General features: G+C 42.3%; 3 protein-coding genes across 6 annotated transcripts in view; 2 read left to right on the forward strand and 1 right to left on the reverse strand.

Annotated features, from left to right (window-relative positions):
- The window catches only part of LOC107194968 (synaptosomal-associated protein 25), a 34,418-nt gene extending 20,060 nt beyond the window's left edge, over nt 1-14,358 (forward strand). For 3 of the 4 annotated variants that reach the window (XM_015584688.1, XM_015584689.1, XM_015584687.1), the window contains exons 5-7: nt 4,960-5,077; nt 5,951-6,224; nt 10,988-14,358. In XM_015584688.1, the coding sequence (XP_015440174.1) occupies nt 4,960-5,077; nt 5,951-6,224; nt 10,988-11,050 (455 nt within the window). In that variant the 3' untranslated portion in view covers nt 11,051-14,358. Of the gene's footprint in view, nt 1-1,079; nt 1,129-4,959; nt 5,078-5,950; nt 6,225-10,987 lie in introns of all 4 variants that reach the window. The other variant, XM_015584690.1, reaches the window with a different exon arrangement.
- Nucleotides 14,359-16,776: 2,418 nt separating this feature from the next.
- On the reverse strand, nt 16,777-20,608 carry LOC107194560. The gene is made up of 4 exons (XM_015584200.1): nt 20,446-20,608; nt 19,046-19,514; nt 18,376-18,619; nt 16,777-18,303 (listed from the first exon to the last, which is right to left on the reverse strand). Exons 1-4 carry the CDS (start codon nt 20,606-20,608, stop codon nt 16,855-16,857), a joined length of 2,325 nt encoding a protein of 774 aa, XP_015439686.1. The 3' UTR covers nt 16,777-16,854.
- Nucleotides 20,609-26,182: 5,574 nt separating this feature from the next.
- Nucleotides 26,183-27,273, forward strand: LOC107194665 (cdc42 homolog). Its single transcript, XM_015584315.1, has 4 exons — nt 26,183-26,363; nt 26,444-26,553; nt 26,652-26,849; nt 26,937-27,273. Exons 1-4 carry the CDS (start codon nt 26,186-26,188, stop codon nt 27,024-27,026), a joined length of 576 nt encoding a protein of 191 aa, XP_015439801.1. The 5' UTR covers nt 26,183-26,185; the 3' UTR covers nt 27,027-27,273.
- Nucleotides 27,274-27,955: the final 682 nt, after the last annotated feature.

Genomic DNA, 27,955 nt, shown 5'->3' on the forward strand with positions numbered 1-27,955 from the left:
ATATATAATATATATATATATATATACATTGGAACCTGTGATCATGTTCCCGCCACATCGAGGTGCTATCTTGTAATTGTTTCTAATCTGTTTTTTTTTTTTCATGTTGAAAATTTCACAGATCGACGTGCAATCAACCGAGACCCCCCTTCTCTCTGCCGACCTCCTGGAACCCCTTTAACTCCCCTGAATATGTTCTTCTGCTCCCGAAACGTTGGATTTACCAACACCATTCGGATCGTATTTTGAGATCGAGATCGTCATCTCGCCGTCTTCTTCGCTTCGTCGATCGGTAACCGTGCGCGGTTCCAGTTCCAGGTTCGTTCACCTTTCGCTTTGGGACGAAAATCGTAAAGTTTCAAGCGAAACAGGAGGTTCCCATCTTTCTCTATCTATCTCTGTTTCACGTCGGACGAGTTCGACGATCCTCGATGCTCACGATCGGAGAATTCACGAGCTGTTTTTTTTTTGTTTTTTCTTGCTTCTCGGTTGGTAAATCCAACATTTCCATGGTCCCTTCGGTGTGTCTGCACCCGAACTCTGGCAAGTGTTAAAGATATCCTGGGTCCTCCAGCAGTGCCTGAATCTGCATAGAATTAATGTGTCAGGATGACTATCGTCGTCGTATGCGCCCTCTCGCTCCTCCGACGGACATGTTCTCCATGATCGGTATTCCAAGTGAAAATGTGACCTTAAAAATTGGAAAAGAACAGAAAAAGGAAGCAACACTGTATCCGAATCTCATGGAAAAAAAAAAGTGGAGAACCTTTGCTTCAATTATAATCGCCTCGAGATTAAACTTCGTTTTCAACGCAACTTCTTATTTTGCCTGTTACTTCTACGATAATTTTTCAAAAGTGAACTTAATCATTTCCTTAACGAATTAATTTGAAACGATGATTTTAATGGCCACGTGGTCATTGGGCTAGGGGATGATCGGTGGACACGCAACGTGAGAAACAGGGGTTGAAAAATTAATTGTTCCGCGGAGCGAAGCGAGGGTGGCGTGTCGACGGTGTGTGCTTCCTGTTGGTCACGTGTGTTAATCACAGTCGCTGATTGGTCGGTTGCCTGTTTAGAGCCACGAGGTCGGGATGAAAACCCTCGTAATGCTGGACGAGCAAGGCGGTAAGCCATTTCAAATCTAGACATAACAAACATATTAAACTTATCCAGACGTCCACGAAACGGTTTCCATTTTTTTTTTTTTTTTTTACAAAGAAATATATATACATATCCATATATGTATGTACAGGGTGTTTCTGAAATTGTGGTACAAGTAGAAAGTATGTGGATTCTACGTGAAAACATCAGTGGTGAATATAGAATAACATTTTTTCGTAGGATGCTTCGTTTCTAGGATAATCAAATTTCAGAATTCATCTAATGCATGTACAGGGTGGTCCAAAAGTCGGTAGACCATTTTAAAGTATAATAACTTTTTAGAAAGTACCCCTGCTACTGTTAAGAACAAAATGGTGGCCATTTGAAGGGAGTAATCTGCAAAACTAATTAAAAATAATTTCTAAGAAGTATATTTATTTAGAAAATAATTAATGTGAATTTTTAGGCCACCCTGTATATTCGTAGTGACAATAAGTAGAAACAGAATGTAATTAACAGACGAATTAGCTAAGTCCTATTCAGTTGCACCACAGATTTACAAATTCGATTTTTCCTCGAAAACAAAGCATCGTACGAAAAAATGTTATTCCAAATTTTCGACTAACTTTTGCATGTAGGATCGCCTCCTTTCGGGTTGTACCACCATTTCGAAAACATCCTGTATATCTTTCTCTGTGTATATACATAATATGTACAGTGTGTAAAAAAAGTATTCGTGCACACTTTACAACAGAATACCTCTTTAAAAATTGGACCAAGTGACTTGAGTTTCTTTATGAAGTTAGAAGGATTAGTTTACTAAATGATGTGTTAAAAAAATTTTGAAAAATTTCCTTTTTTTCAGAATGTCGAAGAAAATAGTAAATGTCGTTTTTTACAACTTTTTTGTCTGATACTAAATAAATACATTTCGAAGATTTATGCCAGCTATATACACGCATGCAATTTTTATTGAAATCGATTAATACAGAAAGATACAAGAATCTACAGATATACTACAGTTTGTCAAAAGTCGCGAAAAACTGCAATTTTCACCATTTTTAACCGTTCGTATCTCATAACAATGTTAAACAATTTCGACGAAATTTTCAGCATGCATATAACTAACATAAAAATTCAAATTCTTATTACAATCTCAGATAACAAAGTCGCAAAAGGCGACCTTTACTATTTTCTTCGCGATTCCGACGAATTGCAACTTTTTGTTAACACATCATTTAATACACTAACCCTTCTAAGCTCACAAAAAAACTCAAGTCACTTGGTGCAGTTTTGAAAGAGTTGTTCTGTTTTAAAGGGTGTACGAATACTTTTTTCTACCCACTGTATGTATCTGGTCTCGGGCCCGACACAGTAAAAGCAAAACGATCGTGTATTCGAATACGATCCCACCCCCCACCCCATATACGATATCTACACGCGTGTGTTGTTTAGATATATGCTCGCACACGACACTAAAATTGCGTGTAAAATCGTCCAGACACACTGTGCAACAACTACCCCCGCCTTTTCTCCATCGGGCGTAGTTTCCAATCGAGTACTCGGCCAAATACTGAACCAAAAAAAAAAAGAAAAAAAAGCACCAAAACGACCACGTGATTCGTTTCCAGACATCTATTCACCAACACCTCACCGTGCCCAGATCATCGATTATTAATTTCGTTTAACCCCTTACTCTTACGTTCCACTCTCGAACCTTAACCCACCCCCACCATCCCCTGTTTCCGTTGTAACCTATTTAACCGTTCGATGTTTTCATTCGTAATTTTGATATAACAACTCCTCTGCCCTTATGATTTTGCGATCATCGTGTTCTCTTTCTGCTCTGCTCTTCTTCTCTCGTTCCAGCACCTTCTCCACTTCTTTTTCTAACTATCTTCTTTATCTGCCTATCTCTATCTATCTCTCTTGCCTGAACCTCCACTCCCAACTCTTGCTGTATATCTTTCTCTCTCTCTCTCTCTCTCTCTCTCTCTCTCTCTCTCTCTCTCTTTCTCTCTGCGTCCTATCGTTCTCTCCGACAGCTTTCTCCTGTACACTCTCTTTACTCCGTGTCCTTCCGTGAACGTGATCTCTCTCTATCTCACGAAGGCGAACGAACAAAAACAGAGAGTGGAAACAAACAAACCAAATAGCAAAAAAAAAAAAAGAACGGAAAACAGAAACAACGTAAACAGCGTTAGACAACAGAAAAAACAGACACGAAAGAAAAGAAATTCACAGAAAGGCTAGGAGAAACGTGTGTGTAGGTAAATACAGATTTGTATCGGGTCGCACCGACACGCGCGCCACGTGTTCTATATACGCCTCTCTATCTATCTCTCTCTTTCTTCGTTTACTTCCGCCACGGGTGTGTAAGTCAATTATAAACCCAGCTATTTGCAACTTCACACTCACTTGTATTATCGGCACATGTGTTTTGCAATCAATCGCGTTATATAGACTCTTACTCGTCATATACAAGGTGACTCAAAATAGTTGTAAATCTTTGAAGGGGGTGATTCCTGAGGTGATTTGAAACAACTTTTTCCTTAGCGAAAAAGTTCTCCGAGGCTTTGTTCACGAGATATTAACGAAAAACCCCGACCAATCGGAGCGCGAGTCTGCCAGCTGAGCTCTGATTGGTCGGAGTTTTTCGTTAATATCTCGTTAACAAAGCCTCGGAGAACTTTTTCGCCAAGGAAAAAGTTGTTTCAAATCACCTCAGGAATTATCGCCTCCAAGGACTTACACCTATTTTGGGATACCCTTATATATATACTTGGTTTCGATACGTAACCCAGCCACCCTTAGACAATTACCCACCGTTACACCCCCTCGCCCCCCCAAGTACATTACAGAGCTACTCACCCCCCTCCCTACCGTAAGGATTTTAGGAAACCCTTAGTAGGGAGACTCTTTGCTTAGCTGATGCACTCACGTTGCACTCGTTTTACGTTTTTTTTTTTACTTTTTAATTCACGAGGGATTGTTCGTCGAGAGACATCGCCTCGATATATTGTATCAATTTCTTGTGTTAAAGTCAGTTACCTTCTGGGCTCTGTCAGACTCTAACGAGAAAAATTACTTTTTTTTTCTTCTTGTTCAAGGATTGATTAGATAACATTTCTTTGTATCCTACATCAAAAACGAATAAGACATTTGGCGATACTCTCGACGATGTCTCTTAAAGGTCAAAGATTGCTGATCGTCGTTTGGGATTGAGGAACCAGGCTCTTCGTGGAATATTCTTCCGAGTGCAATATCGTTTACAATAATATATCAGGTGTACGAATAATTATTCCACAGTATTTTGTCAATTTCAATACTTGTTTCCAAATAAATCGGGAATCTATACTATTTCAGGCATTCTTCAATTGGCTCGTCGCCATTTTGATGGTAGAAAGAGGTATTTGAAATATAAACTGTGTTTGTATGTAACGTTACCACCGTTTTATTAAAAGGAAATAGTGGATTACTTATTGGTACACCTAATAACAATCTTCAAAAATGATTTCTACAAATCTATCATAGATCTCCACAATCCTACTAGAGTTTTTTTAACGATCACAAACGACGATTCAATCCAGGTTTTTTTTTATAAAAAAAAAGGAAAATACTACCTTCGAAAGGGAATCAGACAAAGTTTTTCAGTTTCGTTCCCTCGACCGTCAATTTCGACAAGCCTTTAGTTGAGCACCACGCGTGGGTGTAGAGCGCAACACATACATATTTCTCGGTGATTTATTTATCCTGTACGCGGTGCTGTCTGTCGTTCCCTTTCGAACCTCTCAAACGAAATTAACGAATTATCGAGAAACGATATTAACGATCTGTTCTCGTACGATGAAACAGAGCAACTGGACAGAATCGAGGAGGGTATGGACCAGATCAACGCCGACATGCGCGAGGCCGAGAAGAATCTCACCGGAATGGAAAAGTGCTGCGGTCTCTGCGTTCTTCCATGCAACAAGTAGGGCTGTCCCGTATCCCTTTAACCTTTTCACCCGTTGACTACACGAACCGGAGCCTTTTGTTTTACAGCTATCTCTCAATCTGCCAGCCGACCGAATTCACTTTGCTTGAAATCCCGCGAAGCACTGATAAAACCGCGATACTCCCTGAGCAACGTTTCTCGTTGCGAACGACACATCGATTTGAAACTCGCGGGGAAACATTCACGGGAGCTTTGACTCTTTGCGGATGGGCAGACTCGTCAAGATCTCGATATATTAGAGATCTTTCAGGTTGATCGTTGCTACAGTAGTGCCCGGTTGATTGGCGTAAGCCTCGAGTCCGTGACGCGCAGTTATCGAGGGAAAGTGGTATGCTAGGAACTTCCAGCTGTGTTACGCTCTCTTCAGTTCAGTATCTTTTTGAGCGTGTCGGAGACGAAGATGAGAACCATTGGGGTTGATTAAAATAGAGACGAAAGTTCGAACAGCTGTTTTACTGTGTGTAGTAAACAAATCCTTCTATGGACATACTTTGGAAAGCATTTTTTTCGAAAGATCTAAACTGGAACACCCTTTTAAGCCAGGAAAAACGCGTTTAATAAACGGGGAAAAATGTTTTTATTAACCGGGAACTACTGTACTTTCTCGTACAATTATCTATATATAATTATTCGACTTCGGTAAAGCCTAACAACAAACTAGCCAATGGAATTACACCGTATTATCGTGATAGGATCCGCAAAGGGTCGACGCTGTTAAACACTCGACTAACTTTACCATTAGCCCCTCCTTACGACTACACGCCTAACTTCGAACACTCGACGGTTGTATGTGTGTGCGCTGTTAACTCGTGTGGTGGTTGCAAGCGCTAATCGGATTTCGGTTTACAGAAGCGCCAGCTTCAAGGAGGACGAAGGCACATGGAAGGGCAACGACGACGGAAAAGTGGTGAACAATCAACCACAGCGCGTGATGGACGAACGCAACGGGCTCGGTCCCCAAGGTGGTTATATCGGCAAGATCACGAACGACGCCCGTGAAACGGAGATGGAGGATAACATGGGCCAGGTGAACACGATGATCGGTAATCTGAGAAACATGGCGATCGATATGGGCAGCGAGCTGGAGAATCAAAACCGGCAGATCGACAGGATCAATCGCAAGGTGAGCAATTCGATTCGCAGCCACCGTCGCCGCGTGTCTGTCGATCTACGGCGACGTGTCGGCGATCGGCGCGAAAAGAAAAAAAAAAAGAAATCGCGTACGGAAATTTCGGAGCTTGCTCGACATATACAGGGTGTCCCAGGATAAGTGCCATTTAATATACCCACTGAACGGTAGATGATAGGTCGAAAATGTAAGTAGAATTTGCATCAACAATGTTTGTATAGAATATCAACGTGGGAAAAAATTATTTCCAATTTTTCAAGGTCATACTAAGGTCATTTTGTGTTTTGTAAATGGAATGCTATAGTTTTGTTTTGGTATTATGGAAGTACAGAAGTTTAGCGTGTATGTCTTTGAAATGACCTTGACAAAAATATATCATTCCATTTAAAAAAAGAATATATACGGGATGATTTTAGTATGCCCCAGAAAAATTGAAGGTAAAAAATCTTTTTACACGGTGATATTCTACACAAGAAATGATGATAAAAGTCTCCTTACATTTTTGTCCTATCGCCTATCGTTCAGTGGTTATATCAAACGGCACTTATCGTGGGACATCCTGTATGCTCGATATTTTCACGATATATGCTTGGCGGGTTACGCTGTCGACACCACGACAAGAGGCAGTAAGCTCCGGAACGGGAAAGGATCGATGAAAACGACGATCGTGAATTCTGTACGATTAGCTCCGCTATGTATTTTTCTCTCCACGGAGCATGCGTGGATTTTAATCACACCACGATATGCACGCGCTCAAAGCGATGCACAAAACACACCGTTCGTCGTCGCTTTCGCTTTCTAACACGACCCCCCCTCCTCGATTATCCTACAGCCTGAGTGTTCCCCCCCCCGATGTTCCCTCTCGTGACCTTCCGGATAATAGACCCGTGCGTGTGTGGGTCGTCGTGGTAATCGCGAGTACCGACGCGAATCAGCTCTAGTCTAACCTTTAACTGGTCAGGTGTAAATCTTATTGCTGTTTGCACAATTTTTGCTGTATACAGAAATATTATCACATAGTACATAACTGGTTGCTTTACACTTTTGTGTCAGAGAATATCGAACTAAACAGGCATCCCTGTATAATGTCTCCCCGAGCTATAGTGACTTCGTAAAAACAGTAGGGATTCGATTAGCAAGTCGAGCGTCCAGAGGTGGTCAATTTTTTTGAAAATGTAAATCACATATCACACCCACTAAAAGGGTTACACCTAAAGTCACTATAGCTCGGAGAGGCAGTATAACTAATTATTGTATAAGAATGACATATTCTAAAAATTTCAATTGCGTCCGCAGAAACTCCAGCTGACCAGTTAAGGGTGAATCGATAAAAGTGATGAATCGAAAAGCTGCCTGTCGCGCGTGATACACGAAACCGAAGAGTAACGGCGAAGCTCATTTTTTCATCGTAGATGTGAAACGATTAATCTCTGGTTTTTGTTGTTCCTCTGACGACGATAGGCAACGCATCGTACGAATACGCGTTCCGTTTCATACCATCCACCGTTCTACCCACCCTTCTTCCTGAGAATATGATCCTTGACTCGCGACCCATTCGACGAAACTGTTACGAATTCCCTCTAACGAGAGTAGTCCGCGAGCTCTCATCGAAGTCGGAGCTCAACGGTTCCACGCGGTCTACATGGATTATCACCTTTCTCCCCTGTGAGGAACGCATTCGATAGAACGTTCCTCTCTACTCTAAGTGTACACATTCTTTTCTATTGGCACGGAAGTTTTATTTCACGTGAACGAAACGATCGTCGGGAAGGCGAGAAGCTAAGCGATGAACGTTATGGATATATAGTGATACGTTTGTGAACACACAGTCCAAACGTGTTTGGACATATTCAAACAGAAAATGTTCAGACAGTTCGAACTGGGTTTTATTGGGTCAAATGCAAGATGTTCAAACAGTTCTTACAGTATTCGGCCGGTCCAAATAGTTCAAATGTTTCAAACACACATGTTTGAACAGTGTTTGGTCATCTTGAACGTTTCAAACAGTTAAAACGATTCAAACACACATGTTTGAACAGTGTTTGGTCGCTTCGAACACAAGATGTTCGACCAGTGTGTGGTCATCTTGAACGTTTCAAACGCACGATCAAACAGTTTGAACACTGTTCGAAGCTTTCAACCGGTTCAAACAGTTCGTATCGAGAAAAGATCGACGGATGCACGATCACAGACGATCGTTTCGTTTCACATTTTGGCATGCGTACGCACGTGCACCGCACGAATAGCGCCCTTTTTTTACTCCCTCCGCGTCATCGCACAAACCGTCATTCTCTTCGTATGCCCCACCCCCCTAACCCCCACCAATCACGGGCTGTCTGATCTATGTTCGGCCGTGCGCACATACACACACATACCGCAAAAAAAAAGAAAATGAAAATCAAACGAAACCAATCGGGACGACAAGAATGAAAAGAGAAAAAGACGAAGCAAGAATCACGAAAAAAAAAGAAAAGAAAATTTACTATTGCACCATACTCTTTTCGCGGTCACGCTTTGTTCGCCACATTCGCCGCCCGCCCCGCCCCCTTTTTGTCACTGTCTTTCTTCTACTTTTCTTCCGTTCTCGTTTATTTTCTCTGTTATTCAAAACACTTGTTGCCTTTTTGCGTTCGATTCAAAGAATTTTTTCTCTATATATATATATATACATACATATATCTGTTTCTCTCTCTTTATGTCCGCACCTTGTGATCAAATCCGAACTATGGTCAATCCGCAGGGCGAGTCGAACGAAACAAGGATAGCCGTGGCGAATCAGCGTGCGCACGCCCTGCTCAAGTAAAATGCGTCTCTCTGCCCGCGTGTAAAACCCGTCTCCTTCGAGCCATATAACAGCACCCAAAAATTTTCTATATGTATATGCATACACGCGTATGTATATACATATATATATATATATATATATATTATATACTCCAATGATAATTAATATGTTAAATATGCTCACACACGCCCACCAACCACCACCAACCACTACCACCACCACCACTACCACGACCACACCCCTTTTCTTCTGCCTTCTCGTCGTCGGTCGGACACCACACACCGTCGTCGTCATCCCCGTTGAACCGACGAAACTCGTTGTTTATGGTCTCTCGAACTCGATTCACCTGTGTTTCCGCCACAACGAAATATCATCGAGTTCGTTCCGCTGAGAGTTTTGGCAAAACGGGCGCTTGTTTTTGTGTATACACGCGTGTATGTCTCTTTATACGTGACCCGGCCCCGCGTACTTAACCATCCTCCTACAGGCCGTTTAGTTTTGTACTTACCCCCCGCCCCGCCCTTGTAACACACCACACATCATCTTGTTTGTCCGTCGTTCGGTCGGTACGGCAGATTTCTACGGATACTTTTACCGACCACGCGCGATGTGCTGCCTGTCGAAACTTTGGGATCGCCTGTGGTCTATAGTTTTCTGTCTATAGTGGTCTGGTCTCGGCCATCAAATTACACGTGTTTGGGATAAATACGACCGGAAAGGGTTAAGACAACCGAGGTGTGTGCAACATGGATTCAGTTTTTGGGTCCTTTAATCCTCGAATGACGAACGGTTTTGATGGGGTTAATCTATTTTGGACCTTTCTGCATTGTTTTTTTCTAAATGCATTTTTAAACGAATTTTTTTCTGATCTGACTTATTCTTGGTTCTTCCCTCCAATGAGGAGAGATGGTAGGTTCTTATATACTCCGAAATCTTCGAAATATCCGCTAGGGGAAAAAGTGGCGTAGAAGAAAAGTCTGCTACCACTTGGTAAATTTATTTCAAGTACTGAAATAAATGTTAAACCGAATGTTAATTCGGCATTAATTTCAGTAACTCTCAAAATTAAATGGTAGGAAGCCCTCACTTTTACGCCACTTTTTCCCCTAGCGGAAGCAGAATTTGCTCGCGAGGATACCGTAACAACCATCGATTGGTTGAACACTAAAGAGGAACGATCTCAGACTTTCGAACGGCAGCGTTCTACCTATATGTACGATATCACAACTAACTCTTTGGAATCTTATTTGTCGGATGAAACCCCACAGGATTGTCGTCGTCGTCATCGTTGTGTTGTCGTTGCTGCCTATGGTGGGTGAACAAAATACTCTGTCGTGTCCTCCGATATTCTCTCTGGCCTCTGAAGACGAACGATAGAGAGAGAGAGAGAGAGAGAGAGAGAGAGAGAGAGAGAGAGAAAGTGTGTGTGTACCCTCGCGAGCAAACTCGGCTTCCACTAGAGGAAAAAATGGCGTCGTAGAAGATAAGTCTCCTACCATTCACTAAATTTATTTCAAGTACTGAAATTAATGTTAAACCGAATATTAATTTGGCATAAATTTCAGTAGCTCCCAAAACTAAATGGTAGGAAGTCCTTCCACTACGTCACATTTTCCCCTAGTGGAAGGGCTCTTCTACCATGCTCCTGCTACTTGGTATTGGGAATTAATGAAATTTATGCTAAATTAACATCTGATTTAACATTTATTTCAGTATCTGAAATCAATTTACCAAGTGGTGGTAGGCCCTTCCCTTACGCCACTTTTTCCCCTAACGGAAGCTCAGTTTGCTCGCGAGGGTATGTGTATGTGTGTGTGTGAAGGAGAGAAAGAGATAGAGAGCGAGAGACGACGACGACCCAAGAACCGAGATGGAGATTAATCGAAGTAACCAGACCGACAATAACATCATCCTGATACACAGGGCTGAGTTGGGTTACGATCTTTCGTTTGTTTCTTTTTTTGGCACGCAGGGCGATTCGAACGAGACGAGGATAAAGGTGGCCAACGAGCGAGCCCATCAGCTACTCAAGTAAGGCTACTCTCGACCACCCGTACCCCGTCGGCCACCAACAGCACCAATAATATCATCACCACTATCATCATCACCACCACCACAACTACTACTTACATCCAACAACAACAAAAACAACAGCTACAATAAAACCACCAGTGTCAACAGTAAAATCAATATCGACAATAGTCATATAGACACGTATCGGATACTCTCGATCATTCGTTCTCCGCAGTTCAATTCTGTTGTATTGTTTTTCTTTTCTTTTTTTTTTAATACCCCGAGTAATGGTAGATTGTTGCAGACGAAAGACAAAACGTGTTATTTTGTTCCGTCCTTATTTTCGTTTCTCGGATCTTCCGTTCTCTCGTTTGCTTTTCGATCAGTCGCGGAAGATTCGAACGTAGACTGTTAACGATTTCGTCTCACGATTTATCGTTGTTCGTGCCCCGAGCGTGAATGCGTTGTTGTTATTATCAGTATACTTTAAGTTGTGCGTCTTTTGATTTCGTGGAACGGTGAGAAGTAAATTTCAGATCGTGTAGACTGCTCACTCGTATTGTACGTTATTTTATTCTCCATCCAACACAAATACAGTATATTTTGATGATTTTTCGGTACGGTGTCGCGGTTACGTTGCCGCTTCTCGTTCCATCAACGACAGTTCGAGGCCGCCGTCTGCGGAAGTCTGCGTGGCTCGAACGTACGTATTCCACCATCGTCTTTAACCCTTAAGGGGGCAAGTTTTACTACTTTCGAATTATCTAGACCTAAATCCAGAGTCTCTAAAGTAAAAATAAAAAAAAAAAAAAAAAAAAAAAAAAAAAAATAAACAGATTCAGTAGTTTGTTCTCTGCAGTCGATTTACAAAGACGTTGTATGTATTCACAAGCGACGCGTCAAGTCAATTCCATGCGAACGGATAGCGTTTCGTAAACGAACGAACAGAGGAAAAGAGAGAGAGCAAGTTGTAAAGAATTTTCGTCTTCGATATATGCACGTTTATCCAAGTTCTTCCTCTCACGATTAGCGTGGTGTGATTCACGATCGAGTCGAGAAACATTTCTAATTTTGAACGGAAAAATAAAAAAACGAGTAATATAGAAACCTAGAATCCGTTAGATCATGTACAAAATAATAATGAAAAAAAAAAAACCATACAAACAAACGTTCTTCGAGTATCAGCGCGCGCCTGTTTAAGGGTTAAAGATTAATTATTAACCATCGGCGAGATACCACGTACACAGCAGTAGAAGACACGATATCGGTTGTACGAGAGCACGACACACACGCTGTACTTATTTTACGATCAACAACCTAGAACCACACAAACAATACACACACTCACACACACACACACACACACACACACACACCCTCAGAAAGAAAACAACACAACAGGCGTGTTGCATACAACATTTCTATGTGTATATTGTCAAAAGAGACACAGAGGGGGGCTGTAAAGGCGCATACGAGAGAAAGGAGACACGTATAATATACCAAGCGACGGCATATATACATACATACACCGGCCATATATTATATATACACGCAGAGAATCAAAGAGAGACACGAGAGGACAGACACACATATACATATATATACATATATAGTGTGTATATATATATATATATGTATATGTATATAGACGGAGAAAATAGTATAGACCGCACAGCGTGTGGTGTTGCACGCGTGAACGACACACATACGCACAGCGAGGCCCCCCCCCCTATTGTAGGTAAATACATACCGTGTAATTTGTTATCACGATTAGCGTTACGACCAAGATATCCGTGTACAGTAGTAAGGATCGATACGTAGGTAGACGGACGCGCGTAATTCGAATGGCAGCAGCAGCCAAGTAGGTCGTAGCGAGGAGCAGCGTGGTGTCGAATGTGCGTGGCACGACGGAAATGATACGCTGGCTCTGGTGACATTCGTGGATAAACTTAACTGTGTAAAATTAAACGATGGAACCACTGGTGAATTCGTGAATAAGCTAACCTATGCAAAATCAATTGATGGAACCATTGGTGAATTCTTGGATAAGCTAACCTATGCAAAATCAATCGATGGAACCACTGGTGAAGTCGTGGATAAGCTTAGCTGTGTAAAATTAAACGATGGAACCACTGATGAATTTGTGGATAAGCTAACCTATGTAAAATCAGATGATGGAACCACTGGTGAAGTCGTGGATAAGCGAAGTTAGGTAAAATCAGACGATGTTTTTTGTTTGTTTCCACGTTTGGAACAGTTTCGATAATGATCTCGTATCGTTTCCGTCGGGTACACGCTCGAAAACACGCGGGACGAATTATCCTTTACCTCTGTCGGTACACGAACACCGATCGAGAACCTGTACCGGTTCCCTCGAAAGCGTGAAAAAGGCGTGGAACGGCCAAACCAGCAAGAGTAGAGGAAGCACGAGCAGAAGAGAAGGTGGAACACAGAGCACGAAGTAAAGGGTGGAGAAAGTAGGAGAGAAAGATAGCAATATCGGGGCGATTGCAGAGCATGGAAGAGGATTCGACGACCGTAAACCGAAGCAACGAAGCAGGAATATATAACGCCCCGCGATGATTAGACCGCGGTTTAATGTGTAGATAGAGAAGAAAAAATTTTGTTGGTCGTTTTGTCTCTCGATTTTCATCATCGTAGAGCCGTAGATCGATTCCGTTTCTTCGGCGCGTGCGCGCGAACGCACCGAGGTCACAGTAAGGTTAAACTCCAAATAAAAACGAAAGGAAGCGAGAGAAATATACGAACGAATGGATTCAACACGATGACCGATGATTAACGGAGGAATTACACTGAGAGGGGATTGTACATTATTGTATTTACACGAAGCGAAGTAATAACTGTATACACTTTGTATTGTACGAACGAACGAGTGTGATCGCTCGAAATGTCGAGAAAGATTCCCCCCACCCTCGCCCTAATAATTTCGTTTCGCGGTTCGCTGGGTATCCTCGTCCCTCGACTTTTACGTCTGTCTCTTTGTAAGTATATCGCTTGTTGCCTCAGTCGATCGATTTAGTCGAGCAACTTTTTTGGTCGGTTCCGTTTCTCGACCCGCTGCGCTAACTGCGTCGATACGTATATATATATATATAGTACTCTACCCCCACTTGGGTGTAGTTTTGCGATTAACGAGGAACCAGACGAGGACACCGCGGACCGTAACCAAAAAAATCGCAGACGATGTTTCTCTAAGCAGCCTGTGTCAGCCTTAAAACAGTATTCGCGTCTGTACACTTACCTCTGTAGCTTTTAAGAGAACGCTGAGACACTGTCGGAGCTGACGTTGATCCCCCCCCCCCTGGTAGTATCAAAGAATAGCCCCTAGCGAGGAGAGGGAGAGAGCGAGAGAGTGAATTTTGATCTCCATTTGGGAAGAGCTGTAGCGTAACGAACATTCGAACACACAGTCACACAGTACATGATAGATTTGTTTTTGGTTTTTTCCCCCGATTTTTACACACGCAAAATGCATTACAACAGGTATATAGCTCCCTCGAGTCGCGTAGAAATAACGGTAACACAATGGGGAAAGAATCACGTTGTCCGTTTCGATTTACTTTTCTTCGAGTTAACGGAGGAGAGAGGAAGGAGATTCGCAGAGAGATTTTAGAAAACCTTGGACGCTTCGCCGGACGAACGTACTAAGGAGGAATGAGAGGAGCAGGAGGAGAGTTTAGGGAAACTGGGCTAGAGAATAAACGAGTGAATGCGAGAGTGTGAAAGAAAAAGAGAGGGCAGAAGAGCATGATGTGGATTGCGACTCGAGACTTTCTTTAGGCCTATCGTGATCGTTTACCCCGGGCAAAAGAACAGAGAACATACACACGTACACGTACGATTCTAGATAGATACACAAAATATCCAAAAATAATATACATACAGAGGAGGGACAGACAAACAGAGACACATGTGTACATGAACGGAACGAGCGCGATTGAGCCCTTTTCTTAAGTAGCTCTTTAAGAAATAACAAAAAAAAGAGTGTGAAAGTGCGAGAGAGAGAGAGAGAGAGAGAGAAAATGGGTGGCGAAAAGGCTACTTTATTCGCAAGCGAATAATATCGTTATATTATTATTATATATATATATATTATATGATACGGGATCGAGCAATATTGTATTGTTACTTCGTCGTTACTATTTATCACCGCCTATTCGATGAATAAGTATACATATATATATGTATATAAACATATATAATATATACTTATTTTAAAAAGGTTATATATATATACCTCGTATCTTGAACGAGTAACTCATATCGAACCTCCAACCGGGTCTATGTGGTACGCGACCTTTTAAATACCTATTCAGATATTGTATAGACGACAGGCAGAGATACAATTGTAAGTAGTTAGAGAACGCGTAGGCGGTGGATAGATCGATAGAGGACGCGGAAACGAGAGTATATTGTCCCAGTGTGAACGAATGAGAGGAACGCGAATGTGGTGAAGCCGAGGAGTTTTCTCGAAGCGTAGAAAAAAACAAAACAAAAAAAGAAGCTCGGGAAAAGTCGCACGGGACGGGATTCTCGAGTGTTTTCGAGAAAAATAGAGGTTTTGCAGAGATATGCAAGCTATCATTTTCGTTAATAGGGGTTGAAGGTCGACTCGCGGTCGCGTGCAATTTCTCTCGAGCCAGAAAGGACGAGGTCGTCGCCTTCGACTGCCTCTCTGTGGAAGCGATTTAGAACCCTGAGAATCGCGTGCAGACCGGCGTGTGTCCGTGATTAGGACATTGGCGATGTAAAATGGTATAGTAGAGGATATGGAGGTAGCCAGGTCAAGGGGCGAGCAAAATTGATCTTAAGATAAATTTCATAATATTATTTTACTCCTCTATGGGGGAACAAAATTCAATTTTTTCTCTAGAATAGGGCAAAGGCCATTTTTTTCCCTCGAAGGAGAGAGCAAAATTCAATTTTTTCTCCTCTAAAGTAAGGCAGGGTCCACCTTTTTTCTTCGAAGAAGGAAGCAGAATTACAATTTTTATCCTTTAAAGTAGGGCAAAGACCATCTGTTTTCCTCCAAGGAGGTAGCAGAATTTTATTTTTTCTCTAGAGTAGGGCAAAGGCCACCTTCTTCCCTTAAAGGAGGGATCAAGTGTCCCTCCTGCACTCCTGGCTACGCCCATGGTAGAGGAGGATCGCCTCGCTGACGATTCACCGCAATTGGGACCACCGTGCAGAAGTGCAAGGTGCGCGACGACCATGGGGGGAGGACGAAACGTGGTTCCAGTGATCTGTTCGGGACGCGTAACCCCCCTTCCTGGTCCACACTTCTGGTTGTATTCTCGAGACGGAACGGATTTAGGGCGAGAACTCCTCGCGCGGACATTGTAAACTAAACTCGACAAGTAGAGACAAAAATAATAAAGAAGCAGCGAGAGATAGAGACACAGCGATGGGGTAATTATGTTTGAAAAACCGTTTGTAAAGTAAAATTGGGTGAAAACGGAGAACCATGATCGTAACGAAGAAAAATATCAGCTTCTCTCTTTTTAGTACCGATGTATTGTCGCTAGATGTATTACAGAGACGTAAAGCAAGTTTTATCTTCGGCGAGTACCATTGTAAACAAATGCCTGTGTATTTTACTTCTCGGCAAAAAATAAACCATCAAGTATTGTACAAGGGGGCCTGTGGATGACGATGATGCGTTCTCGACTTCTTGTCAGTGCCGCCCGCGCGCGAAACACGAATTCTTCGGCGTGCCTCTTATGAGAAAAAAAAAAAACATTCTCTCTACTTATATGTACAGTTTTTACACGCGTTACTGGGGTTCCGGGGGGAGGTTTAAGTGTGTTAGCTGCACGGACGCTTCCACGGGAACCTGTCGCAAACAGCAGCGCCGCCGTGGATGTTGGAACGATCTCGAAACGGCGGTGGATCGATCCGGGGACACGTGATTCCTTGCCGAACGCTGCCTCTACCTCGAGAAACTGTTCTCTGGGGTCGCTGCGTTGTTCTGGGTGGCGCTGTGGTGAATAGTCGAACATCCTCGACGGGAGAGCCGCGAGAAGAGGCTGGGCTTTGCTGAACAGGACGATGGCAAATACTGCATTGTTGTTGTCGACAGACTGGGGCTGGATTCGATGGAATTGGAGGTGGAGGAAGAGGTGGAGGAGCAGGCGGTAGGGTATGTACTGTAGACGTGGGTCGTTTCTGATCCTCGACGTTAGCGAGCAAACGGTAAGAGGGTGGGACATTTTTGCAGCCAAGCCTAGCCAGTAGGCTGTTCCTTCTCGTCGTGTCTGGCACTTTTGCGTAGATTCTTTTGGATCCTCTTCGCGCCTGAGCGGCCGCTTCCCGTCTGGCGAGGGTGTGCTGAAGGCTGCCGCGAAATCTGTCGTAGACGTCGTCGGCATTCGATCTCGTAGGAATCGGTTTCTTGTAACGAATCGAGCCCGACGCGTGATCGCTGCTAGATCCGCTGTTATCCGCCCCTCCACACTCCCTGTGTCGCGTTTCGTTGCTCTTTTTCTCGATTGTTCCAAATTTCTCGAGTACCTTTCTACGTCTACCCGAGTTCAGGTTACCGATTATCCTCTCGACGAACGTTTTGTCCGTGTTTGTCACTTTTGTTACAGGTACTCCCGTGTCCTCTTTTTCTACGGCGAATTTCACGAGAAACAGGGGAGGAGATGGCGGAGCTGGTAGATCTAGTATCATCGAGGAATCCTCTGGAGAGGAAGTTTGTTCCGTATCGCGATACTGATCTCTCTGAACGACTTCGGACTTTGTTATATGGTGCGAAAGAAGTTTCCTGTACGCGTTCGTTTCTTCATCTACCGTGTCAACCCTGTCCACGAACCCTACGGCTTTATCCTCCGATCGTGTGACGTCTCGTTGACGAACTCGAAGCCTTTTGGACGTCGACGATTTGAGAACATAGGGTAGGCTTTTCGACTTGACGGAGGAGAGCTTCGAACGGATTTTGTTTAACATATTTCCAGTGTTCCTTTTCCCTTTGTCACGTTTCCTCGCGACGCCAATCTCTTCTAATCCGTCCGAGCTTTCAACGGTTGAGGACGAAGAAGAAAAAGAGGAGGAGGGTAGTCGCCTCCGAATAGTGGCTTTGCTTCGTTTTCGGGGTCCGACTTCCTCGTTCCTTTTTCGTTTCGGGATCGGGTCTGCAGTTGCGTTCTCCGGCCCAAAGAGTATCCAGACGTGGTACAGAGTCTTTCTAGGTCCTATGTACAATTCGTTGCCGTGTGCAGTTTGGAGTAAACGAGCCAGGAACGCTAGCACCACCTGTCGGGAGAGAAACGAATCGTGTTGCCAGTGAACGTCAATACGAATCTCTTTACGATCGCGTATAAGTACCTGATAAACGGATAAAAGGACCAAGTATCCCGACAGAAATATCCTGATGGTCTCGGCTCGATCTACAATCTTGGATCGACAGCCAATGGTGGCGATCGTGAGACGTTTAGGATCGTAATCGTAGGCGGCGCTCGGGCTAAGGATATCATGGTGGACGCAAGGTTTCGGTATGTCGTTGGAGCAACAGGAAAAAGGCACGTCCGCAAACGTAGATTGTTCCGCGTCCTGTTCCTCCGGGACCGATCTTTAACGAACAATCAAGGGCAGTTAGGTGTATATTCCGATCTTCCGAGTCTTCCAGCGTCGTGGTAACTTTAAGGGCCAAGGAAAAATGATGTGCAGTATTATACATAAAACGTCGAAGGATTAAAGGTGTAGACATTCTCGAGTACACTGACAAACTCGGCTTCCGCTAGGGGAAAAAATGAGGTTCCCGAAGGGCCTCCTACCATTCAGTTTTGGGAGTTACTGAAATTTATGCCAAATTAATATTCGGTTTAACATTTATTTCTGTACTTGAAATAAATTTAGTAAGTGCTGGGAGACCCTTCTACGTCATTTCTTCCCCTAGTGGAAGCCGAGTTTACTCGTGAGGGTACAATTGTCCACGCGTGAAACGAAAATGGAAACGGGGTCACGATTGAACGGTAATTGGTTCGATTATACCCACTGCTCTTCCAGTCGAGGTCCCTTCTCCGCGTCCTCCGTTCCCCCCTCGTCAATCGATAATCTCAGCCACGGCACGCGGAACCAATCATCGTAGCCGTTGTTCCCGCAGCACTCGAACTCGGCCTGTACCGCGTCCATTCGGGACTTCACCGTCACGTCGCTGCCGTATTTCTGTATCGCCTCCGTCAGGCCGTCCCGGCTCTTCTGCTGGAAACCGCTCAACAGCGCCAGGTAGGTGGCGTTCAACACCGCCACCAGAAATCCGGACAACAAACAGATGATCACGTGGAGGAATAGAAGACGATTCGCGTCCCGTGGATCCACGCTGTCGTCGACCTTCTGCTGATCGTCCAGCTCGACTCTACTCGTTTCCAGTTTCAGGTACAGGCAGGATTTCATTCCCAGAATGTAGGCGGGGGAGCAGACTATAGCCGCCGACACGATCACCGTGGCCCACACGTGACCGTCACCTGCAAGTCGTGGATTTGTTCGTTAAGCTACGAGTATTTTTTTTACGATTATTCGTAGGGACATATTCCACTGTTGGGAATAATCCGTTGGAATAATCGTTTCGCTCTAAGTACACTCACGAGCAAACTCGGATTCCACTAGGGGAACAAGCGGCGTAAGAGAAAGGCATCCTACCACTTGGTAAATTTATTTCAAGTACTGAAATAAATGTTAAATCGAATGTTAATTTGGCATGAATTTCAATAATTCCCGATACCAAATTTTAGGAGGCCCTTGTCCAACGCCATTTTTTCCCCTAGCGAAAGCAGAGTTTGCTCATGAGGATATAACGTGGGACTACCCTGATGCAATCGTAATAGAATACTCGAAATTCAAAGCAAGCTTTATATCGATTTCAGGGACATTAACACGAGCGTCATAGATAATACTGAGACACGTTCTGTTTGGACGTAATATCCCTGCTCATATCCATCGTTCCCGAAACAACGCTTGACGGAATTTTAAGTCTGTCGCGTACGTGATGATAGGTTCCAGGAATATTCCTCGTGTGCCCTTGTGTTCGTAATAGTTCGATCAATATATATCAATCGAATAAATCGTTTCAATACTTTCCCATTCTCGTCTATGTATAGCATGCGCAAAACACAATGTAAGTTGCGTCAGATTGCAGACCACGAAATTCTGTGGATCGTTGAATCAAGTGAAATGTCATGACTCGCGTCAACTGCAGAAACCCACGGTTAAGATTACCGAGTACTTTCCCCGACCGTTCTCTCCTTAGTTGCGACGTTTAGGACATTATTTTGGGGGCAAAAAGGTTAGGGTCAGTTCAACCATGATTGGTTTAACGGGTCATCCATCACTCTAAATCGTTTGACGTGCCCGAGGACGGGGATAGAAGATCGTCGAAGGAACGTTTTAACGGCTAACCTGGAGCGACAAGGTTCAGATAATCTCCGAAACCCCTCTCGAACCTCACGGCCCAGACAATGGCCAACACGAAGGCGACCAGACCGGCCAGATTCATGGAGAACACGGTGAAGTACAGTGCTTTTACAGAGCCCCAGTTGTAATCGGCATTTACCAGGCCCATGTATTGTGCGCTTTACGATGGACGATCGTCAGTCGTATCCGACCTGTCATCGTAGACAGGTTGAGCGCTTTCTCCGAATGAGTCCTCTTTCGTTGATTATTCACGCGAAAAACACGCTTGCTGCGACTTGAAGTGTCAACACGATTCGCGGGGCCTTCAATCGTTGCTACGTTCGCGCGGCTCGTCCTGAACGGCGACCTGTTCGCAACGGTCGCGTCGGACGTGAACAATTTCAGAACACATCGTACAGCAATAAAGTATATCTCTCTGAATTTAATCGAGATGTGTTGATATGGACTTGGTCGGTGTCCATTAATCCAGCTGAAACTCACTCTTATGCATTCCTAAGTAGCCTACATGTTCATTCCATTTCTTATGTACGTAGCACTACCAGCTACAAATCTCCTCCGAGGGTTCTATGACCCCACGCTAACGTCAACGGGGTGTCTGGTGGCCCCTGCGGGGGTTCTGTGACCCCACGTGCGTACCACACGGGGACACTGGCGCCTCCACCGGGGGTTCCATGACCCCACGCTCTCAGCACACAGGGTCTCTGGCGTCTCCAACGGGGGTTCTACCCCGGTTAGTTCACATTGGATTACTTTTCCAACGTTATGCTGACAGCTCGCGTGTTGACCAAGCATTCAGTTTGAAGCTGAAAGAACGTAGATTAATCTCCTGCCATTGAAAATAATAATAAACAACCAGAACACTGTCAAAATTGCATTTAATTGTGGAATACCATTATTTTTTCGACCGGTGGCGCCACCCGTGGCAATTCTTTCAAACTGCTAGCCAAATTATATCGACAGGTGAATCAAAATTTCTAGTGATGGAAAAATGCAAATATCTCAGTAATTAAGCGCTTAAAATGAACGTCATTAGTCTCAACTTGTCCCTCAGGACTTAATGCATGGACCCAATAGTGCAGAACCTCTGAATTAGTAAAATTAGTTATGCCCTATTACCGTAGCCCCTTATGGGGCGGCAACCCCAATTGCAAAAGTTTTGATTACATTTACACCGCTGAACGGACATCATTTTTCATCGTCACGCATTAAATTCGAATTTTGAAGAATGTAGAATAATACTATCTAACGGCTGGGAACCAGTAATTACAAGAACATTGTTAAAATCGCATTTATTTGCAACGGTTGACACTGTATCTCGTCATGCGTACCCCGTTTAGTTCACTTTAAATAGCTCTTCCAACGTTCTATGGACAAGTTACGTCTTGATCAAGCATTCAGTTTGAAGCTGAAAAAACGTAGATTATTCTCCTGTCAGTGGCAATAACAATAAACGACCGGAACACTGTTAAAATCGCAATTTATTTGCAAAGGTTGACAGTATATCTCGTCATGCGTACCCCGGTTAGTTCACTTTGGACAGCTCGTACACCATTATACGGATAGCCTTGGTTTAGCTGAAGCAATCAATGTGTAGCCGAAAGAACGTAGATTAATCTCCTGTCATTGAAAATAACAATAAACGTCCAGAACACTGTTAAAATCGCATTTAATCGCGGAGAACCATTATTTTTGGACTGGTGGCGCCACCCGTGGCTAATCGCTGAAACAGCTACCCATATAATTGGCTAGTAGTTTCAGCGATTCGCCACGGATGGCGCCACCGGTCGAAAAATAGTGGTATTCCGCAATTAAATGCGATTTTAACAGTGTTCTGGTCGTTTATTGTTATTATCAATGACAGGAGATTAATCTACGTTTTTTCAGCTTCAAATCGAATGTTTTATTTAGACGAAAGTGTAGATGAGTAGTGAAGTAGTAAAGTGTAGAAGATAGTAAAGTGAATTAAACGGAGTACGCATGACGAGATACAGTGTCAACCGTTGCAAACAAATGCGATTTTAACAATGTTCTTGTAATTACTGGTTTCCAGCCGTTAGAGAGTATTATTCTACGTTCTTTAAACTTCGAATTTAATGTGTGACGAAGAAAAATAATTCCCGTTCTCACAAGTACTAGTTTCTAACTTCGTTTATGAAAATACAAATTTCTAAAATCTTCTCGCGTCACACGTCTAGGGCAGTTCTGTCCTGAACTTACGCACAAAACGTAATTAAAATCTTTTGAATAAAATAATTAAGATTTCATATTTCTCATAAATACTAAGACGGGGTTGTTGTTTAACAATTTATGATAAAATACAAGTTATTCATTTATAAAGCTTCATTACAAGATCCACTAAATAATTTTCTATAACATTCAAAGTACTAGACATTTTTAGAACACTGAATCTCATATCGATTTCTAAAATAATCCTATTTCGATGTAATATAGAACGTGGTTTTATGAGATGGATTCGACGTTCGCAGCCATTAGCTCGATATTGTCATCAGTTTACAATACTTTACCGATGAGAATACGGATTGCCCAGGCCTCACCACGAGGAGGTTGCTGCGAGTGGAGGCCCAAGGCAAGTAGATGGAATCACAAGTTCTACATCTACCCACCTTTCACAATAAACCTTATAAATTACTTAAATCTTAACTATATAATACTACCGATACTAAAATCCCTCGGCGGATGACTTCTTTCTTGAGCCTAAACCTATAAAAAACTAAGTTCCCTCGTCGGTTGTCTTCGTTCTTCAGCTTAGAACTAATATTATCTTAATATTCTAATTAATACGAATTAATGCTAGTAATACGAAATAACAAATTTAACGCAATGTAGTCGCTAATACTCAAACGAAAGAGATAGACGGAATGGAAAAAGTTCCATCGATCATTTCGTTTACGCACCTAATATACCAAGCCAAAAATTAATTCTACGATGAACCACGTTAAACTACAGTATGAACAAGTATCGCGATGAAAGTGTTGTCGCCAGAACCTGGTTTAAGAAAATAGGAAAGACGGGCGCAACCTCGCAAACCCGAATCCATCTCTCACTTTCCAGGCCCTTTGGGCTGGTCACCTACGTACCAGACCCGAGCACAGGTCATGACCAAGTATGGTAGTGCAAGCGAGATCCCCTGTAAAACAGAGTCCTTTTACGGAGCAGACTCCCGTCTACTCCGTAGGCGGGTACGTTGTACCCAGGCGCGCACGAGCCTTTACTCCAAATCCTACTTACCAGGCAAAGACTAAACACGTCCGATATCTGGCTTCTCAATAGAAACCAGAGGGATCGGCAAACAGTCTTAGTGCACAGGCCCACTGCCCGTACCATAATAGGTACAGACCCACTGCCCATACCCCAAGTCTGTGTAGAGAAATCAACGAGCAAAATGAATTAATAATAACTTGGTATGCACAATGGCTGATCACAATTTAAGTCTATTAATAGATAGACTAAAATTAATAATAAACGATGTGATGATGAATATGAATATAACAATGAATATCGAATTATGATTTAAGTTTAACTTACAGTAACTTAACGCAGTGGTAGACGCACGCTTTGAAGATGTAGACGTTGATCGATGTCTTCTTTCGATGGAATAACTGTTTGGAAAAATATTTTTCATTATACAATACACATAGAATACATAATATGCACAGTAAATAAATCACAGTAAATAAGAAAATAAATATCGAAGCCAATGGTTCTCGAACATCTGTAACATACAAGGAATTAGTAACAAGAGAGGGGACACAACAATATGCACAGTATATAGATTAGTAACATGCACAGTAAATAAATAAATAATATGCACAGTAAATAAATCACATTAAATGAATCACAGTACATAAGAAGATAAATATCGAAGCCAATGGTTCTCGAACATCTGTAACATATAAGGGATTAGTAACAAGAGAGGGGACACAACAATATGCACAGTAAATAAATTGATGGTTATCGAATGCCTGCAACAAACAATGGATTAGTAACAAGAGAAAGAACGACTATGAGACGCGCGACCACCCTCCGCGACGGTTCACGACAAAGTGAGGAAGCAAGCACAGACCTGCACGGGATGGTACGACCTTGGGACACGGCGTACACGGCTAAGTCAATAAACTGGGTGACGCAACTCACTAGCGCGTTGGATCGACAGAGAGCACCGATACTCGGCACGCTCTACCGTACTCTCTCGCTCGCACACCTCCCTCCCATAGACCACCGAAATTCCTCGGCACCCGTCAACACCGACGGAGAGCACCGATACCGTGGCTCGCTCTACCGCTCTCGCTCGCACGCCGTGACGTCACCCGATTCCCGGAAGCTGCGAGATGGCTCTTACGGTAAGGCATTCAAAAAAATTTGGCTTACAAATTGTAAGCCACCGACCAAAAGGTAGATTCGATAGACTATTTATGAAGCTACATCTATTCTGAATTTATCTGTTACAAATATACAAATTTAAGGCAAGATATAAAAACGAATAAAACAAGAACATGTAAAAAGTAACATTAATAAAATGTCCATTAACGATGCAATTAGAATAAATTGTCTTGTAGTTAAGTGAAAAAATATATACTTTTCCGTTTCATGTTTCATGACTGTCATATTTATTCCTTAACCTTAAATTGAAGCATCGGATATTTTTATTCCCGTGAAATCATGTAGATACACGCAATATGAATGGAATATATATGACACTTCATTTGTGCTAATAATACTCAGAATTCATGCTTTATCGGTAACGTCGGGTATTGACATTAAAATTGTAAGGGGGCTTCTGACGCCCTCGAAGCATGGGACAGAAAATTACATTGCATGTCAGGTTTATTCTTATATCTCGGCTGTGTTTCACACACGGGGTCTTTTACGTATGCTCCGGGGGTTCTATGACCCCACTTTTTCACACATCACGGGTCCTACTTTATGCCAGAATTGGCCGCTTGGTGCAGCCTTGCCCGGAAACAACAAATTCCCGAGCGTGAGCACTCTCGTTTCATTTACTACTGTGGGTATTGCATAGTGAATCAGTGTATGGGGGAAATGTATATTTCAAGTTAAATGTGTAGTAAGGTATATAGTATATACTGAGATTGATAGATCCGGATTGTTAGATGTTATTTACATTGTTTTTTGTTTTGTTTCGAAATATCTGAAACCATTCAGTCTATGTGTTTTAAGATTATGAGATACAATTTTACCCTTTAGTGACAGTTGGACGGTTGTAGGTAATCATATTACATATTTTCTTGTTAGATGTATGTTAATACTCTCTCGTTTCAAAAATAAGAATTAGTTCTCCAATTGTGAATTAACGTGATAAATATTACGAAACACTCAATTCTGTAAGAGGTAAAAAGGAATTTCAAATGCTTTAATCGGTTAAGACGAAAGAATTAGGTATGTAGTTGTAGGTTAAGGGCGTAGTAAGCTCACACATGATTCACGAGAGAAACATTATTTACTTCTCATTTTTGCATAAAGTGAAAGTTTCAGAAGTGTGTAATATTATTTGCATTGTCAGCAGAATACTAATGTATTTAAGTAATCTTGCCTTTGTTGCTTGTTCTTATCAGAGCATGCTTACATATTGTACACATTTCAATGAGAAACTGGTAGTGCGATTAACCTTTTACCCATTTGGTTACAGTGATTTAAAATGTATGTATTTGTTACAGTTGCTGTAGGTACTATAGAAATTATCAATATGCAGACAATAAAGTGTGTTGTAGTAGGTGATGGAGCCGTGGGTAAAACATGTCTCTTGATTTCCTATACAACCAATAAGTTTCCATCAGAGTATGTACCGACAGTTTTTGACAATTATGCTGTCACAGTAATGATAGGTGGAGATCCATATACCTTGGGATTATTCGACACTGCTGGTAATGATTCCTTTAATTTCACATTTAATATTTTACTTTGTGTCGTAAGAGGAAGATATTAATTTTTTGTTTTGTCATAGGTCAGGAAGATTATGATAGACTGCGGCCATTAAGTTACCCACAAACAGATGTATTTCTAGTCTGTTTTTCTGTAGTGTCTCCTTCGTCGTTTGAGAATGTTAAAGAAAAGGTTGAATCTTATTCGTAGTATTTATTTTTAGGATGTAATAGTTAGACTAGCAAAAAGCGAGATCAAATAGTTTGTGTCATACGCGTATTTTGTTTTAGTGGGTACCCGAAATAACACATCATTGTCAGAGGACTCCGTTTCTGCTAGTTGGTACCCAGATTGATTTGAGAGACGACGTCGCTACTACTGAAAAATTGGCAAAGAATAAGCAAAAACCGATATCGGCGGAGCAAGGAGAAAAGCTTGCCAAAGAGTTGAAAGCTGTGAAATACGTGGAATGCAGTGCTCTTACACAGGTAAATGCGCTATGAGTGGCGATGCGTGTCAGTTTCATACAGTTTGTGGTTTTTTTTTATAAGTTTACAGCGATTTTAATTTTACAGAAGGGCTTGAAGAACGTGTTTGACGAAGCTATCTTGGCTGCACTTGAACCTCCGGAACCAGTGAAGAAAAGGAAGTGTGTTATCTTGTAAAAAGGATATTTGCTTACGATGCTATGCATGTCCGAAAGGGAAACAGAGTTATGCGTAAAAATAGCAAGCGGCGAGTCTAACACGTAGTATGAAGCACCGTTAGAAAATTGAAACTGTGCTTACATGGTTCCTTTTTGAAAAAGAAACATTAATTGTCGAAACGAGGAGCAAACAGCCGCTAGGTATGAACGCGACAATTCCAATCGACTTACTTGTATATTGCCACGTTGAAATCGCGATCACATTCCACGCAGCGTAAAATTTTAGCTTGAAATTTTGATTGGCTTCGCGAAGTTTTCTTCGACACGGTCAAACATATTTCTCGAACTATACTGCACAAAAGTTTTCTAATTTTGTAAACTTTGCTTCGGAAATTGTGCGTATCAAAAGCGTTACTACATTTATAAATTTTCTTCGAAAGATCTGTATCGTACGGAATTCCATTGACACTTTTATTACAATGATTGGTGCTATCGATTAATAGCGTTTCCCACGTTTCACGTGACTCGCGAACGAAACGAATCGGGATATAAGGCATACGTTGAGTCTGTCAGAAATCAAAGTTTCCAAGATACGGGGAAAACAATCAAAGTGTTCCTTTTCAGCATACTGGATTAAATTGCCTGTTTCTATCGAGACCAGTATTAGAGATTTTGCAATTAATGTATAGACATACTTTATATATATATATCATAGATACATTGTTTAGGTACGTGTATCTTAGATTGCATATAACGAGCTAAATGAAAAAGTTACTGCTATCTCATTATATATATATACAGATAATGTTGCAAGTATTTTCAACTCTGCTCTAGCAGTTTGATTCCGAAATTCTAGATGGCAGCTAGATCGCGCGGAAATGTTTCTCATAGACCACGTGTTGGTTTCAAAGGACCTTTGAACATCGGATTTTGTACATATCAACGTCT

This window comes from Dufourea novaeangliae, unplaced genomic scaffold (assembly GCF_001272555.1).
Source record: "Dufourea novaeangliae isolate 0120121106 unplaced genomic scaffold, ASM127255v1 scaffold8, whole genome shotgun sequence".
NCBI classification, from domain to species: domain Eukaryota; kingdom Metazoa; phylum Arthropoda; class Insecta; order Hymenoptera; family Halictidae; genus Dufourea; species Dufourea novaeangliae.

Bases quoted from the DNA above. Each gene is read 5' to 3' on its own strand.
- LOC107194560 (XM_015584200.1), bottom strand. From the start codon at position 20,608: ATGGGCCTGGTAAATGCCGATTACAACTGGGGCTCTGTAAAAGCACTG. The intron at 19,515-20,445 runs GTTAGCCGTTAA...CACGACTTGCAG, and splicing joins TCTGAACCTTGTCGCTCCAG to GTGACGGTCACGTGTGGGCC. The intron at 18,620-19,045 runs GTGGGTATAATC...TGTTCGTTAAAG, and splicing joins GGACCTCGACTGGAAGAGCA to ATCGGTCCCGGAGGAACAGG.
- LOC107194665 (XM_015584315.1), top strand. From the start codon at position 26,186: ATGCAGACAATAAAGTGTGTTGTAGTAGGTGATGGAGCCGTGGGTAAA. The intron at 26,364-26,443 runs GTAATGATTCCT...GTTTTGTCATAG, and splicing joins GGGATTATTCGACACTGCTG to GTCAGGAAGATTATGATAGA. The intron at 26,554-26,651 runs GTTGAATCTTAT...ATTTTGTTTTAG, and splicing joins TTGAGAATGTTAAAGAAAAG to TGGGTACCCGAAATAACACA.